The 18,419-nt window shown below is 40.7% G+C and overlaps 2 protein-coding genes across 2 annotated transcripts; both read left to right on the top strand.

Annotated features, from left to right (window-relative positions):
* Nucleotides 1–423: 423 nt before the first annotated feature.
* Or51c1 (olfactory receptor family 51 subfamily C member 1) lies at nt 424–1,370 on the top strand. Its single transcript, XM_070035162.1, has one exon. It carries the CDS (start codon nt 424–426, stop codon nt 1,366–1,368), a length of 945 nt encoding a protein of 314 aa, XP_069891263.1. The 3' UTR covers nt 1,369–1,370.
* An 8,740-nt stretch (nt 1,371–10,110) lies between these two features.
* Or51e2 (olfactory receptor family 51 subfamily E member 2) lies at nt 10,111–12,650 on the top strand. The gene has a single exon (XM_070034689.1). It carries the CDS (start codon nt 10,144–10,146, stop codon nt 11,104–11,106), a length of 963 nt encoding a protein of 320 aa, XP_069890790.1. The 5' UTR covers nt 10,111–10,143; the 3' UTR covers nt 11,107–12,650.
* Nucleotides 12,651–18,419: the final 5,769 nt, after the last annotated feature.

Genomic DNA, 18,419 nt, shown 5'->3' with positions numbered 1-18,419 from the left:
AGGTATATCCAAAGAAGTGGAATAATAGAAGTAATGAAGTAGAGAAAATCCATTGTGAAGTGCTAGCCTTTAGATGGGTTGAATATAGACATAAAATTGAGCAGCGTTGACATGTATCAAGTGAAGGGCAGCATCCTGTGTCACTTAACAGAGTTTGAAGAAAGGTCATATGGTATAAATATAACTAACAGGAAATGGTCCCAGAGAAGAAAATTCGTGGTCTGAAAAGAAAAAAAAACAAGGTACACGTTACTGTAATGGAAAGATTACATGTTTATCAATTTCAGTAAGCCATTCATATTTTCATATCTACATGGTCATCTTTGGTCAATTCTCAGGGGAATAAAATTATTTGTAATTGGAATAACACATAAGCATATGTAGCTTTTCTATTTCAGACTTGTTCTATGCCTTTAATCCAGTATGTCAGCTTTCCAGAACACCACATCCTCTTCGATCATCTTCCTGCTAACTGGGGTTCCCGGGCTGGAAGCCTTCCACACCTGGATCTCCATTCCCTTCTGCTTTCTCTATGCAACCGCCCTCTCTGGCAACAGCCTGATTCTCTTTGCCATTATCACTCAGCCCAGCCTTCATGAGCCCATGTACTATTTCCTGTCCATGTTGTCCACCACAGACCTTGGGCTGTCCATATCTACTCTGGCCACCATGTTGGGCATCTTCTGGTTCAATGCCAGGGAAATCAGCTTCAATGCCTGCTTGTCCCAGATGTTCTTTATTAAACTCTTCACGGTGATGGAATCTTCAGTCCTGTTGGCTATGGCTTTTGATCGATTTGTGGCCATCTCTAACCCCCTGAGGTATGCCACTATTCTGACTGACTCCAGAATATCACAAATTGGGGTGACAATCGTCATCAGGGGGACACTAGTGCTGACACCGATGGTGGCACTTCTTAAAAGACTGTCTTACTGCCGCAGCCGTGTGCTCCACCATTCCTACTGCTTCCACCCTGATGTGATGAAGCTCTCCTGCACAGACACCAGGATCAACAATGCAGTTGGGTTGACTGCCATGATTTCCACTGTTGGTGTCGACTCCATCCTCATCCTCCTGTCCTATGTGTTGATTATCAGGACTGTCCTCAGCATTGCTTCCCCAGCAGAGAGGAAGAAATCCTTTAGCACCTGTGTCTCCCACATTGGGGCAGTGGCTGTGTTCTATATTCCATTGATCAGTCTATCCTTTGTTCACAGATTTGGGAAACGAGCCCCACCCTATGTGCACACCATGATTGCCAACACCTACTTGCTAATCCCTCCTGTCATGAACCCCATCATCTACAGCGTGAAGACCAAGCAGATACGTAAAGCTGTAATAAAAGTTCTTCATTTTAAAAAATCATAGAATCACAGTATTTTAGAACTAAATGATCCCTTCGAGATGTCTACTTCAGGTTATGTTATGAGTTAACAGGAAGCTAAGTATACAATCATTTCAACTTAAATCTAGGATGTATTGCTATCATCCATGACTTTACTACATTGATTTTCAAAATGAGGAGGCAGAGACATACAAATGGGAATGATAAACAGTCAAAAGCCTTAAATCAAACGTTTTCCTCGTTCGTTTTGTTCTGTTGCCTCCATTCTTACCCCACCCACTTCAAAGTACTTATAATGACATGCTGTGAAAAAGTCATTCTTTCATTGAAAGTGACATTTTCTAGCTTCAATAATAATTTTAATTTCTGATTCTACATATCTCTTACATAAATTAATATATATTTAATAGCATTACAAGGAAGTCACTTCTATTTCTAATGAGCAGTTGGAGGCATAAAATAACCAGTTTGCTTAAGCAGCTGGTAAGTGGCATTGTTTACCCATGCCTCTTAACCTTTAACTTTATATAAGACAGGATAGGATAGGATAAAAATTAGAATACACTTATTGGTTTATAATTAATGTATATATACATATATTAATTTACATAATTTATACTAGGGAACATAAAATACCTTTTTTACATTTGTTTGGAAGTACTGGGGTTAGAGTTCAAGGACTCCTGCTCATTAGGTGGGTTCTGTACCCCTTGAGCCAAGCCCCCGACTATAAATGTTAAAAAAAGAAAAAATGTCTGTCCTCTAACAATTTTTTACAAAATTAGGAAGAAAAAACTCTAAAAAAAATCTTCAGACCTCACAAATACATGCTCCCTTCTGATCGTTCTGGACTCATGCATATTCTAGAACTTCTCTCGGCCTTCCATCAGTCTGTTCCCCTTGAAACACTTTAAACTATTATGCATTGCAAAGCAAATGGATTATAGTTTATGTTATTCACTTGGAAATTTTCTTCATTTACAAAGTTGATTATCTTCTCCCTGGGTATTTGTAATAATTCTCTACTTTTTAAAACACATATTTCAAGAACACATTGATAGTACTCTATTAAGTTGGATCTTATCTATGGCTTGTATTTGGATCAGAAAAAAGAAATGGATGTAGTCATACATTTATTAAATGATTCTAATGTTGGCTATTTAATAGTAAGGTGATGTCAAAGTTCTCTATGTTTAAGGATATATTTGGTGTCAATTATTATTAGTCTTCCTTTTCTTATGTTGTAATATCCTATAACTTTGGTCATCTTATCTAATATAATGCTTTCATTAGTAGTTATATGGTGAAAAAAATCCCAAATGAATAGTTATCCTAAAAACATCCAACTGCCTATCTATGAAGATCCATATTCAAAAAGTTCATAATCATCTTTGCTTCAACATGTCAAATGATTTTGACTCCAAAATTATATCTTACTATTCCTGCTAAGAATTGTTTATCCTTAGTCTTCCATACTTTAGTAACTTTGCTTTTCAAGTGGCTGAAACAAAACCCTTGAAGATGTTCATGACATTTTTCTGTCACTCTAGCATCCAAGCTATCAGAAAATCTAGAATCCAATTTTTACTCTTCTGCTGCCACCACAATGCCAAGTTGTCATCTTGGACTCAAAGTCATGTATCGATAGCTTTCTGAAGAGACTTTTTTCATCCACATTTGTTCTACAGTCCATTTTCCCTCACAACAATTACTTATCTTAATACACAGGACAGATCTTTTCACAGTCTTTATTCAGCACATTTCTATGCCCTCTTGTCTTACCCCAGGAGGGATGAATCATAGTTGTTATATTAGCTTATGAGAGGATCTATATGACTTCACTTGCTTCCTCCATCCCAGCTAAGACACTTACTACTCTCCTTTCAGTTTCACTAGCTCATGTACATCAGCCTCCGAGCATTTTCTTCACTCACTAAGCATAATCCAACATCACACTTTACACTGGTCATTCTCTATGCCTACAATGGCCTTCCACAAGATACCCAATTGTGTGGCTTCTTCCCTTCCTTCACCCAGGTTCCTATTCAAATGTGCCTTGAGTCACACAGCTCAGTCGCCATCATTCTCGTTTGTGTTTAAATCACTATGCACTCTGTTGAGTGTTTCCCTGCCCTTAGTTTTCTGGAAACATGTCTCCAAAAAGCCAACACAAAAGTTACAGCCATCTTCCCAATCCAGAATGAGCAAATCATTTAATGCAAATGATGGAGTGAACAGTATAGACTTATTTAAAGTCCACATGTTAGGAAAAGTTGGGCAGAGTTAAAAGAAAAGTGAATCGAGCATCTACAATTTAACACCAAACTCTGCGTCCTGAACTTTTGCCGTTTTTTGTCAATGACAGTCTCCCTGAAACCACATACCCTTGAGAACTAAGGGCCTACACTTTTTTTCTTGGGGGGTTCCCATCACAATACAACATTTTTTTTTAATTGTATTTTATTTTATTTGAGAACATACTGTACAGAGGGGCTACAATTACATGGGCAGGATAATGCATATATTTCTTACCAAGCATTGCAGCCTCCTCCTTTGTTTACCCTTCACTTCCCTTCCCCGCCTCCCCCCTCCCCCCACCCAATTTTACCCCCCTCCCCCCACCCAATTACACCCCCCTCCCCCCCCACACACCGACATTGTAAAGCTGGTTTTGACATGACATTTTGTACTTCTCATTGTTGCAACAGGTCCACCTGAATCCTTAAACGACTTGTTTGTCCCCATCTCCTCCACATGTTATACTGACATCAAATATAGTGAAAGCGGGGGTTACATTGTGGGGGAGGGACATACAAAGCAACAAAGAAATAATCTTATAAATGTGTTAGAAACACATGCATGAAAGAAACGAAAACATTAAAATACATATTTAAGGGTTCATTTTCCTAACATCACATTATCTGACCTTTTCCGCTTGACTCATACCTATACTAGATATTGCAAATAAGGGAAACCATGGGACCTATGCTTCTTTGGGCCTGGCTTACTTCACTTAATATAATTTTTTCCAAAACTTTCCATTTCCTAACAAATGGGGAAATGTCATTCTTTCTGATGGAGGCATAGAATTCCATTGTGTATATATACCACATTTTCTTGATCCATTCATCTACTGAGGGGCATCTGGGTTGGTTCCATGTCTTAGCTATGGTAAATAATGCTGCAATAAACATAGTTCCCCATCACAATACAACATTTTTGAGTGCAAAGAATTTGTTTCTTCTATGCTGTGTCTCATTCCCTCATTTTTACCCTGCAATACCAAAGATATCTGCATTACCAAGCTGTATTCCCCTCTCAAAAGTCATTACTTCTCCTCTATAGAATGCTTCAGAAACAATAATCCACTTATACGTCCCCAACTCTGATGCCCGCTGCCATCTTCTAGCCTTTACACAGATGGTCCCTGTACTTCTAGCACTGGCTGTATTCCTTTCCTTGATTTCCTGGACTTCTTCAGAGACCTTGCTTTTCTCTTTCAGCTGGCCTGACACTCTTCCCAGCTGCTCCTGCAGCACCTTGTGTCTTTTTTCTCGCGACAACCATCTTCAAATTCTACTGTCACTGTTCTCCCCACAAGAAACTCTGAGCTCATTTCTCATGGCAAGAAATAGATCTTGTTTATTGTTCCTACATTTAGTCTCTAGTGCTGCTTTCTTGGATCTTCTTGCTATTGTTTGCCTTTTTAGGGTTTTCTGTTTTGTTTTGGTTTTTGTTTTGGTTTTTGTTTTTGAGAACAGGAACAGGGTCTCACTAAATTGCCCTGGCTGCTCTCAAAATTGCAATCCTCCTACCTCAACCTCCCCAGGAGTTGGGATTATGGGCATAGGCCACCATGCCAGACTCCATAGCATCAGTCAATTCTGATTAAATTAATGGATAAAGAAATAATGTCTTTGGGATCCACAGGACTGTACTTTAGAGTATCCCCTGGAATCTACTTTTAAAGCCTAAATAAATTAATATTTAAAAAAAAACAAATAATGTCTTAAAAGGTGCATAAAAGTTTAGATGGAACACAAAAAAACGATCATTTCATCAAAGACCAGAAAGTTATTCTTAGTGTCTATGGAGCTGTTTTGATCCCAGAATGCATAGTTTCCCTCAAGTTCTCATAAAAATCGATGAGACTCAAGGCTCTTCCACATTATTTCAAGGTTGTGTATCTGCAAGCACTTTGTTAGGAAGGACTTTATCATATTCACTTCTTAGCTCCTAAGCTCAACCCAATGCCTATACAGAGCTACTATTGAGGATACTTCTTGAATAAAACATATGAATGCATGAGTGCATGCATGCATGAGTGAATGAACTTCATTGCCAGAAACAGATGAATAACAAGAAAGTTGTGATAACTGATTGGTAAGAAAATAATTCTGGGCTTGTTTTCAGAGACTGCAATGACAATGTCAAGGTAAGACATGTCAAGAACATTTAGAGAAGATGGGAGACTGGGCCAAATAAAGTGCTGGGTAAAGCATAAAAGAAGTCCTGAGATGTATGAGGCAAAGGACATGTCCTTGGAGGAGAAAAATCAGAAGGTCTAGAGATGCCACTTCCTGACAAACACGGTGCTTAAACTTAAAGGGTTGGATTATGAAGAAGTTAGGGTGGGGGAGTGACAAAATAAAGACCAATGAAACATCTATCTAAAGAAGATCATGGAGAGCTAGAAACAGTCTGATAGAATTTTGCATCTACAACCACATCAGAACATATCCCTCCTCTGCTTGAAACTTGTCCACAGTCCCTTGGCTCATCTATGGGCCTTCAGCTATGTGAAAATCCTTAAATAATCCATAAGGCCCTATGTAATCCAGGTCTCAAAATCTCCTGGTTTCATTTCCCTAACACCCTCCCTCTATTCTGTCTGCTCAGGCAGCACACAGGCTTCCCTGTCGTTCTATACCACCAGACACAGTCTCTGCAAGAACTGTATTTGTACATATTGTTCCCTCTTTCTGGAACTTCCTTTCCTGGCTATCCCCATGGTTTTATCCCTCCCTTCTTCAGGCCTCTTCTCAAATCTCTCCATTAAGTAACTTCATCTAAAGTTTCAACTCCCACCCCACTATTAATCTATTATTCTTTATGTTTTCCACTTATGACTACCCAACATTCTTTTTTAAATAAGTTCCAACATTCTGCTTATATTTATATTTTATATTAATTTCATTTCTTGTCTTCTCCCCCCTCAATATAATGTATATTCCATGGGGCTGGGAATTTTTTTACCTGTTTTGCTTAGAACATTGCTAGCCCTTGACAAATATTTGTTGAATGTAATGAACCTGTGGTTTCACATATGTGGGTCTCTGGTCAACATTGTCACTAACTAGGTGACCCAAATAAGAGTCCTCATCTAATCATTTATCTGTAACACAGGTGTAGTCGGATTGAGTTTATTCCCTCAAGGGCTGCTTTTCCAACTGAAAGAGAAGCTAAAACAGAGATCTGGAGAAGCCTATGAGCCTATTTTGTAACATGCTACTACATGTATAATATACTCACTTGATTTTTAAAGAAAATGTGAATGAATGCCTAGAGACTAAGGGCTGAAACTTGGCCTATTGTAGCTAATGAGGAAAAACCCTAACCCTGTAGCTGACTGTGGATCTTAGGTTACCTGAGAAGAGTAGAGACACACCATCAAGTGGCTTGGATCTGTCACTGTGGACTGTCCTGGCAAAGGCAATAGCTCTTTGAGGTCACTCCCCTAGACAGGATAGTTGGAAACCTATGGGAGTGACATACACATGGGCATGGAGATGTTATTCTGCTGTCCACCAAATCTCTAGAGCCTCAGCTCATATTCCCGTAGCCTGTTCCCATGGGCCTTGTGAGTAATGTTATCATAACATTCACTTCAGAAAGAAAAAGCCAGCTGCAGCTGCTCTTCTTAAGAAGGACTGAACCCTTTTCAGGTGAGTGTATCTTCACTTGGCCTCCAGCAGCTCAAGGAATCTTGAAGACTCCCCCCCCACACACACACACACACAACTTGCTTCATGATAGAACAGAAGGACACCCTTAGGATCCATTCAAGCCTTCATGCTCTGGGAAAAAGAATTTCCTACAGCCTCAGAGGACAATCCAGAAAGGCAGGTAAAAAATGCACACAGCCACCATGTCCCAATCCAAAAATAAGCTAAGTAGGGTCTTGCAAAAAAAATCGCTTTTGCCAGAAAGACAGATGAAGCAGGAAGGAGGCATGAGATCTTCTGGGAGAGAGACATTAAGAAATGAGATGATGGTCGGGAAGTCTTAGGCTCTGCAGCAAAGACAGGTGCTAGAAAAGCAGAAAAGGTGTTCTACAGAGACAAGGGTTAGGAAAGTACCCAACTCCATGCCAGGATAGGTTTTTGTGTCTGTCAGCATGGCCAAAGCCTGGGGAAACTGAAAATGTCATTGTGCTCATCTGCAGATCCCTCCATGGCAGCCTTGCCTTCACCTTGGATTCCACTTCTCTTGGACACTGTGGTCTAGTTTTTTTGTCTCTCTCTAGTGAAGGTTCTTTGGCTCTCTCTTTTACAATTCTGCATGTGGTGGGGGAGGGGGGCCTTCTGTGCCTCTTCCCACAAGATACACAGGTAGATAGATTACCTCGCTGGAGAGTGTAATTATCTGCCTGTGAATCGTGACTTTCATGTTTTAAAAGCCAAGCTAGAAGCCAAATTTGGAATTTGATGCTTGTCAAGAAAGAGAGTTTTGTGTACCTGGACCACTTTTAAGGATAGAGAAGAAAAAATAAAGGTCAGAAGTAAGGTTGTAGCCCTTGAACCTCACAGTACTCACTTTAAGATATTTAAGAGCTAAGGTACGTTGTTAAGGTATTTTGAGGGTTCTTCCCCAGGCTTTCTCCTTCAAGGCCAAACTGAAGAGCCTCTTCCAGTTAGTTACGGCAATGACCCAGGTTAGAAATGAAAAAGATTCCTGCAAGTTAAAAAAAAATGTTGACCTGAATATCATCAATGAAGACATGTGCAGTTTATTTTCAAGACATACCTTCTGCTTCTCACTGCAAGCTGCTGGCGCTTTAAAGATAGTTCTAAATAGCAGGGCATTTAGGCAGCCTAGCAGAGAAAGAGTTTGATGTCAGGGATCAAGTGTTTAGATGGGTGGGAGGTTGCAACAAAACAGTGTTCGAAAGAAAGAAAGAAAGAAAGAAAGAAAGAAAGAAAGAAAGAAAGAAAGAAAGAAAGAAAGAAAGAAAGAAAGAAAGAAAGGAAGAAAGAAAGAAAGAAAGAAAGGAAGGAAGGAAGAAAGAAAGAAAGGAAGGAAGGAAGAAAGAAAGGAAGAAAGGAAGGAAGAAAGGAAGGAAGGAAGAAAGGAAGGAAGGAAGGAAGGAAGGAAGGAAGGAAGGAAGGAAGGAAGGAAGGAAGGAAGGAAGGAAGGAAGGGGGAACGAAATATTTCCCTTCATAGAAACAAATTGTTGACACAGTGTCCAACACAGATAAGCTCTCATAATATTGTAAAAATTCTGTCTCACAAAGGCAGGAGTCAAGCCAAGCTCTTTGGGGAAAATGGGAGTGGCTTTGGGGGTGGCTTTCAGGTGAGCTCACCAACAATCTAGGCGCAGAGAGAAGGCAGCCTACAATGGGAACACACCCAGCAGCTAGGATCTGCTGGAGGTCATGAGTCCCGCCCTACCTTCATCACAGAAGACCTTATCAAGTGCAGCGGGTACCTTTTTATTTTATGATCCCAGATGTGTCTTTTGTTTGCCATATGAGATGGACTGGGTCGTTTTCTGTTTATGTTTTGCTTGCTTGCTTTTCGGGGCTGGTTTTCTTTCTTTTTTCTTAATTGCTATTGTGTATCTTTTTCTCCTTGCTGACCATAGAACTGAGGGCCTAGAATCCTGAAAATTTGCAAATTATTTCCTAGATCACCATCTTGGAACACTCCATATTCTCTCCCCATGTTTCAAGAGTGAGGGGAAAAAAAGCAATCTTGTCCAGGAGGGCTCTTGTGATCATGTCTCCCTCTACCCCGTACATTAAATGTCTACCTATGCTGGCACATGTCAGAACACTCCAGTATCCTGACTGCTTGTCTATTTTCTACCCTAGACAACTCATGTAAGGGTCAAGAGAAATTGTTCTTACTTCTGTATCAGTGCTAACTACTACAAAGCCTTGTCCTTATTAGCCATACAAGTAAATGTTATGAAATATGATTGAATAGGTATATCAAAGGAGAAAGAGGGAAATGAAAGGAGAAAGGAAGAAATGAAGATGGAAAAATGAGGGGGGAAGAAAGGAGGAGAAAGGGAAAAGAGAACAAGAAAAAATAGAAGGTTGGAGAAAGGGAAAAATGAAGGGAGGGATATAAAGAGGGAAGGAAGCCAGATTTACCTTAAAACCACCCTCCCGAAATAAGAGGAAAAAAATTTAAAGTCCACCTATTAACCAGATAATGAAGATATGGGACAATAGGATACATCGGAGGGCATTTGAGACAACCATATTTTTGGATAAGCATTTATCTTCTAAGTTTGGTCATCTTTGGAAAATTAAATGGACCTTGAGAATAATGGTTCACTAATGGATTTCAGCTGTCACATTCCCTCCTTTGGAAGAGAGGGCCTTGGAGCTTATGAACAACGTAAGTTGGAGTAAGAGAAGACAGAAGGGGAGAGGGAAGTAAGACATTTTCAACGCCCTCCCCCCTTACCTCCCACCATTTTCCAGGGAACATTCTCTGATTGCATTCTATGTCCTAACAGGTTGCCAGAGTGATCTCACCCTTTGCAGTCACTGCTCCGTGCAAGCTATGAGTTCCTGCAACTTCACCCATGCTAGCTTCGTACTCATTGGTATCCCAGGACTAGAGGAAGCTCACTTCTGGTTTGGTTTCCCGCTGCTTTCCATGTATGTTGTGGCATTGTTCGGAAATTGCATTGTGGTCTTCATTGTGAGGACAGAGCGCAGCCTGCACGCACCCATGTACCTCTTTCTCTGTATGCTGGCTGCCATTGATCTGGCCTTATCCACATCAACCATGCCCAAGATCCTCGCCCTCTTCTGGTTTGACTCCCGGGAGATCACTTTTGAGGCCTGCCTTGTCCAGATGTTCTTTATTCACACTCTCTCGGCCATTGAATCGACCATACTGCTGGCCATGGCCTTTGACCGTTATGTGGCCATCTGCCACCCACTGCGCCACGCTGCAGTGCTCAACAATACAGTAACCGCCCAGATTGGCATGGTAGCTGTGGTTCGAGGATCCCTCTTTTTTTTCCCCCTGCCTCTGCTCATCAAGCGGCTGGCCTTCTGCCACTCCAATGTGCTCTCCCACTCTTACTGTGTACACCAGGATGTGATGAAGTTGGCCTATACAGACACGTTGCCCAATGTAGTCTACGGCCTTACCGCCATTCTGCTGGTCATGGGTGTAGATGTCATGTTCATTTCCTTGTCCTATTTTCTGATTATACGAACAGTTCTTCAACTGCCTTCCAAGTCAGAGCGGGCCAAGGCCTTTGGGACCTGCGTGTCACACATCGGTGTAGTCTTGGCCTTCTATGTGCCACTCATTGGCCTCTCGGTGGTACACCGCTTTGGAAACAGCCTGGATCCCATTGTGCATGTGCTCATGGGGGATGTGTATCTGCTGCTGCCTCCGGTGATCAATCCCATCATCTATGGTGCCAAGACCAAGCAGATCAGAACACGAGTGCTGGCTATGTTCAAGATCAGCTGTGACAAGGACCTTGAGGCTGTGGGACACAGGTGACCCTTCCCATTCCATGCCAGCTTGATACAGCTATTTCCTAACACTGTCTTAAATCCACTTGTCCATAAGCATAATATCAGTGCTTTTCCTTGGGTGGAAACATGAACTAAAGGGTAGTCCATCCACCCCCATGGAATTATTACGAGAAATAATCCATACTGTGTGATTTAAAGACTGTGATATAAAATATACTTCTAATATTACATAGGACAGTAAGAATATAGGACTGAAATTTGCTTGGAAAAAAAAAAAACAGTGTATACCTTGGAAAAAATGTGTTCAAACCTCTAGTGGTTTGGTTTTATTCCTACACTCTGAAATTACTGTCATGGAGGTTTTGTTAACCTGGCATACATAGCTTTTAAATGGATCTGGGCACCAATGGCTTATGGGTGTAATCCTAGATACTCAAAAGGCTGAGATCTGAGAATTGCAGATGGAAGCCAGCCTGAGCAGGAAGTGTGTGAGACTCTGACGTCCAACTAACCACCAAAAAATAAAAAACAAAAACAGAAGTAGAGCTGTAGCTCAAGTGGTAGAGCACTAGCCTTGAGCCCAAAAGGTCAAGGACAAGCCCTGAGTTCAAGCCCCAAGACTGACAACAAAAACAAGAGGAAACAAAAATGGAACTGAAAATGTATGGAATACAGGACTTCTCACAGTCCTCATTGTTGGTTTATTATGAATTTATCCAAGCTCTTAATAATATATCTCATAATTTACAACATTCCACACACTATGATAGCGCTTTTCAGCCTTTGTGTGAGCATTACAACTTTGAAGTCGGTACTGTGTTTTGTGATATAAATAAAAATTTCATTAGCAAGGTGATTTAACTAAGCCACAGAGCTTGTGTGTGCTCTGCCAAGATTTGAAATTACATTTGCTACTTTACTACCATGCTATATTGCTTCCTGTTTGATGTCTGTCATTTTTATTTCCTCTGCCTGCACAGAGCTTAATTTCTCTCTGATGTGTGTAAAGAGCCATGTCTGTATCTGTGCTAAGAGATGACCCTGTCCTCGTTGAGGGGAACAAAACCAGATGTCTTGGCTCTTTATGTTTTATCGTTGATTTTCATGATGGTAGAGACAGTTTCATTCTACATTATGGGAGAATGTTTTTGTCTGTGTTATGTTACCTTTGTGTTATGTTACCTTTCCTTAGTCATGTCTTCCTCTCTGTAGTGTGAATTCACTTTAACAAATTGCCTGAGCTTTAACATAGATAACAGATAAAATCTTTTTAAAAATATATGAAATGTTATGAACTGTTACACCTACTACTTACGTTTATAGAATCTTATGGACTAGGATGGAGATGTGAAAGATTCCCCAGGCTTCTTCCCCATCAGTGTTGAGTCCTGTCAGGTACACTGTTTGCATTAGTTGTAAAGATGCTGAATGAATCCTAAGGTTAAAGCATTCCCTTTGTATGATGAGAAGCTCCAATTATCAGGCTTGGTGGGCTGGGGTGGGGACCAATTTTCAGTTTTGAATGATGAAGAAGTTGAGATGATTGTGTAACAGTGTAAATGTATTAAATGCCACTGAATTTACACTTAATGTTTGAAGTGATAAATTATGTGTTGTGTATGTTTTGCCACAATAAAAATCCTCCAAAATCAATGTAAAATATTTCATTGTAAATTTTATATCAGGATCATTTTTAAGTGATTTCATTTTGAGAAATATAATACTTAGGGATTTTTTTTCTTTTCTTTTTTTTTGGGGGGGGGTCCGGTCATGGGGCCTGAACTCTGGGCCTGGGCGCTGTCCCTCAGCTCTTCAGCTCAAGGCTAGCACTCTACCACTTGAGCCACAGCACCACTTCCGGCTTTTTTCTTTTTGCTTATGTGATGCTGAGGAATCGAACCCAGGGCCTCATGCATGCAAGGCAAGTGCTCTACCACTGAGCCACCTACCCAGCCCAAGGGATTTTTTTTCTTAAGTAGCTCAGAAAATATAATATTTAGTTCCAAGTACCAATTGTTTTGACCAAAGTGAAAGTTTTAAAAATAGGACAACTTATGTGATAATGAATCCATTATTTGTACTGAGTTGGGGTGTTTGTTTTTGTAATATTAAATGTTGAGCTAAAGACTTCATTCTTGCTAGCTTAGCACTCTACCACCTGAACCATGACCCCCAACACATTGTTACTTTTAGGTTTTCTTGGATCTTGCATGGTTGCCCAGACTAGCTTCAGACTATAATCCTCCTACCTCCCAAACAGAAGGGATATAGGTAGGCACCACAATACTCAGCTCAGGACCACAGTTTTTAGTATTCAGTATTATAGTACAGATCCCATTATGTAGGGCACCAACTGCATTACATCTGGCCATCCACCTAAGTATCAGCAAATGGGAAGAAGCTTTCTCTCATTATACATAGCTAAGTAAGACTCACATTTTCTCAGTTCTTTTTTGTACTTTATGATATATTTCATTTCAGAGGCAAAAAAAATATAAAAAGGATTTTTTAAATCCAAGTTTGTTTTGTGGATCCTTCTATGTCAATTAGTTAGCAATGTAACAACTTATCACACTGATTGGAGTAATCATGTGATCCTGTGTATTAGAAGAAAACATCTGACCTTGTACTAATATTGTGCATCAATATGATTGCTATTTGGTGAGAGCTTTTTCCATAAGGATGAATGCATTAACATTTAAATCAATAGATTTGAGCATAGCAGACTTCCCTTCATAATATGAGTGGGCTTTGCTCAATTAGTTGAGAGTTTCATGGGCTGTTTCTTTCTGAAGAACTCAAGCTAAAAGTTCAAAGGGGAAGGGTAGGAATCAACCCCGTAGGCAACCAGACTGTGAAGGGAGAACAGAAAATTGAGAGGGAAATCACAATATGCAAATTATACTTAATTCCTAAAGAAAATTAACTAGTGCAGTCCAGTCTCTGATGAGCATCACAAACTATCCAAGTTCAAAATTTCTTTAACATCAGTTTGCTTGGGCCATGTGTTTCAAGACTAAGAAAAGAGTGATTCCCCCCCCCCTAAAAAAAAGAAAAGAAAGAAAAGAGTGATCCCTAATTGTGTGGACTCCTTTGTTCTTAAGAGAACCCTGGACTATCCTTTCTAAAACCATCTTATCAATAATCCCAGCACCCCTCTATAAACACACTTCTTCCCCTTCTCTTGAAACACTTAAAGATATCCTTCATAGAATCCCCTTAGCTGCAACAAATTAATAAACACAGCTTTGTTTGACTACAGGAACATTCCTAGAGGTTCGTGGCTGATGGCCTTTAGCAAATTCTGTAAACACGAGAAGCTCACATGTGTGAGGCTGTGGCTCGTATATGAAATGCCTGCTGTCTTGGTTTGAGTATGCCAAAAGTACAGTCTGAGACAAGGCAAATAAGAGGATGAAAACAGGGGATGGGAGGGTGGAGCAGAAAGAATAACACAGGGAAAAAGAAAATTCAATACAGAGTCACATCAATGGCCAATTAATGGGAACTGACTCTCATAGTACCTCTGTATAGAATGCCTTGAAGAACTGTCTATCCACTGAGCAGGCTAAATCATGTATGCAGCACTATCCTCTGTGTGTGTGTGTGTGTGTGTGTGTGTGTGTGTGTGTGTGTGTGTGTGTGTGTGTGTGTGTGTGTGTGTGTGTGTGTGTGTGTGTGTTTGCTAGTCTTGGAACTGAACTCAGGGCCTGGGCCTGAGCATGAGCTTTGTGCTCAAGGCTAGCACTCTTGAGCCACAGCTTCACTTCCAGCTTTTAGTGGCTAATTGGAGATAAGAGTCTCTCAGACTTCCCTGTCTGAGCTGGCTTTGAACCACAATCCTCTGGTCTCAGATCTGGGCCTTCTGAGTATCTAGGATTACCGGTCTGAGCCACCAGCACCAGCCTATCACTCTTTCCTTGTAGAAGGTGATATCTAGGGCTTTAACTCCTGAGTCCTAAGGTAGAAAACCACAAAGGAGTGGCCATTTCAGGTGTATACATATTAGAATGAATAAGAGCCAATCGTAGACCTTTGGCTGTTTTAGTTTAGGGTTAGGTTGGAAGCTAACTTTGTGTGGGCTGGCCTCCAGTGATTTCTCTGTCACCATCTCCTGAGTGACTGGAATTACAGGCATGCCCCACTAGGTCCCCCAGTATAATGTATACAACTTGATGTGTTTGGTACAAACCCACACTCTTAAAGTTTTCATCACAATTAATACAATACACATATCCATTTCCTCCTGATCCTTATGTTGTTTTCCTTTTTCACCTCCGACAAATTATTGTTTTAGGGTTTTTTTATTGTCAAGATGATGTGCAGGAGGGTTACAATTACATAAGGTAATAAGTACATTTCTTGTCAAACTTGTTACCCCTTCCCTCGTTTTTATCCTGCTTTTCCTCCCCTCCCAATCTACCCCTAAGTTGTACAGATCACTTCCAACATATTGTCATGTGAATATCACTATTGCCATGGTCCCCCCCTTTGCCCTTTGTCTCACCATTCCGTTGAGACAAATTATTGTTAATCATATGACCAGTGTTGATCATATGACCAGGCTTTTAAAGGATTGTCCATTCTCCTACTATCTAATATTAGGTAAACTTAGAGAAGGCTTAGGGAGAATCTGCAGAGATACAGAGCTTAGTTTGTCCTAGAACCCCCTATTTAAGGAAAGGATAGAGCCCCTGGATGGGATTGGGGATCTGTGAATTTTTTTTGCTGCAAACAGGGGTTGACTTTCTCAATTCACATCAGCTCTTGGGACTAACATAGCAATTGCATTAGATAATTCCTCAATTCTTGCATCATTCCAAATGTTCTCTGGATACTGTGTGTACACTCCAAGGTTGACAGGGCTGGGATCTCTCTGTTAACTACTACCCTCTGGCCTATAGGAGAGCCAGCCCTTTGCCCGGAAGCCACACCTGCTGTTTGCTCAAACATAGTATTTCTCAACCTGATCTCCCATCCCCTGCTCCTGCCAAGTATGTCTCTTTCCAAAAATCTTGGCTCCCAGACACTGGGAATTTTCCACCATAGGAGATATTCACAGGCCCAATAGAAAGAGCAGCTGTCCTATGACTCATTTGGTCCATTCACTCTCCGTGGGGCTGGTTTCTCTCATCTGTTTTCTAGGGATGATCATCACATCTACTTTTCAGTGCTTTTGTGAGAATCACATTCAACTATCCCTGGATAAATTATCACAGCATTGAGTACCTAGTATGAATTCAGCAAGTACATGTCATATAGCAGAGTAAGTAATCATCTCTGCCTCACAAGATCTACCCAGGAGCCAGGAGTGTACATGAAGCAAGCCATACAGATTTTTTTCTTTTGTTTTCTTTTTTTTTTTTTTCTTGAGACAGAGTCCACCTATTACTGGAGGCACAAGGCTAGTCTGGAATTCTCAGTCTTTCTGACTCAGCCTTGAGGGTAGAATGTGCTCACTCTCTCACATATGCTCTCTCTCTCTCTCTCTCTCTCTCTCTCTCTCTCTCTCTCTCTCTCACACACACACACACACACACACACTCTCTCTCTCTCTCTCTCTCTCTCTCTCTCTCTCTCACACACACACATACACACACACAGAGGAGGGGAATGGATAAGGAGAGAAAGAGAGAGAAAGATCATTACAAGGACTAAATTTAGAGGACAAGGAAAACAAGGAAATCTAGTGGATGATAAAAAGAAGAGTACAGTGAGACTGAAATGGTACAGAAAATCACTAACTCATCTGTGCACTGAAGTAAGAAGAGTAAAAGAAGACCAGTATCTAAAGTTGTCTCAATAAAATGTTCATTTCAGAAGATGGTAAACATAGGAGCTATGGTTACTGCTTATTCCTCATGCATGCAGACCAGAGTCCTGGGAGAGTCTTTGCCTTTCTGTTCAATTATCTGGAAGAGTTTCTGGAAGAGTCTTTCTGGGTGCTTGGGGAGCTGAGTCACCTCACAGAGGTGGTCCCAGGCAGCTGTGAGAGGCCCCTGCAATGGAGATTCTCAGGCAAGTGGCACTGTACAACCAGTATCTTTCCCAGTGAAACAGGTCTCCAGGGACTGAAGACCATAAAAACACTGCCCTGTTCCCAGCCGTGTTTATATTGGCCTGGACAGTGGAGGGCACTCGTTTAGGTAGCCAGTTCCCCTTGAAAGTCACAGTCCAAGGTTGCCCAGTGAATAGGACAGCTCCCCTCCCTCCCCCATTACCTCATCTACCACGCCTTCATCCCTGAGCTGTATGTCATTTACCAATCCAAGTCCGGATTGGTAAGTAATAAGACAGAAGCATAAATCTGCTTGTTTCTGTTTATAGAGATTTCCCTGGGCTTCTGTTATCCTTTGTTCTGCTGTTTCTGTGATTCCCTTTCCCTTCCACAGATCAAATAAACTTATACAAGACAAAGGGCACAGAAAACTAAAAAAAGAAAGAACTGCAAACAGTACATAATTTTTTTAAAAACCTTTTTTTCCAATTCTTGGAGTTCATTTGATATGCTTCATTATACAGGGTCATATGAACAGCAAGACAAAGGATGAACTAATACAACAATCATACTCAGTAGACACTATGTTGGAAATGATCTTTACAACCTGGGGGGAGGAGAGAAGGGAGGGTAAAGAGGGAGAAAATGAGAGAGGGGGTAACAGTGTTCACAAAGAAAGGTACTCATTACCTTACTTATACAACAGTAACACCCCCCCTTTCATCCCTGGCCTGGCTTTATTATTTGAAGAAAAGAGTTACACCCAATATATATTTATAGTTGAATTTTACCAGTGTCACATCCTTGGGATTCTTTCTAACAGTAATCACCAATTCTCCAAGCTGATGCCAGACTCCCTACCCAGGATCAACTGCTTAATGCTAGTCAATGATAAATAGTCAAGAATCAATATTTCCTGCTCTGAATTGAGAAATATGAAGTAAACAAAGATGGACATGATAGCTCATAGCAAAATAAAATTTAATGATATTCAGCTCTCCATAGCCCATAGATTTACAGGGTATATTGTCACACAGGAGAAAGAAAGCAGTTTTATGTTGAGGTGAAGGAATGAGTCATGACAAATAATACTGAAGGCAGATGCTGACAGACAATTCAGAGAGATTATACTGAAACTAGAGTAAAGGGGAAGTCACCAGTCACAGCAGAGAGATGTATTGAGGCAAGAAATAATGTGATGATTTTGCTTTTCTCTTTCTTCTTTTGTTGTTGATGTTGTGCTTGAACTCAGAGTCTGGAATCTATCCCTTAGCTTTTTCGACTCTATTTCCAGCTTTTGGCTGATTAATTGGAAATAAGAATCTCAGGGACCTTCAAAC

Source organism: Dipodomys merriami, unplaced genomic scaffold (assembly GCF_024711535.1).
Source record: "Dipodomys merriami isolate MVZ:Mamm:240054 unplaced genomic scaffold, mDipMer1.0.p SCAF_25, whole genome shotgun sequence".
Lineage (NCBI taxonomy): Eukaryota > Metazoa > Chordata > Mammalia > Rodentia > Heteromyidae > Dipodomys > Dipodomys merriami.
This window is presented reverse-complemented; position numbering and strand designations above follow the sequence as displayed.

What these genes read in the sequence shown, in the direction of transcription:
- Or51c1 (XM_070035162.1), top strand. Translation starts at nt 424, where the DNA reads ATGTCAGCTTTCCAGAACACCACATCCTCTTCGATCATCTTCCTGCTA.
- Or51e2 (XM_070034689.1), top strand. Translation starts at nt 10,144, where the DNA reads ATGAGTTCCTGCAACTTCACCCATGCTAGCTTCGTACTCATTGGTATC.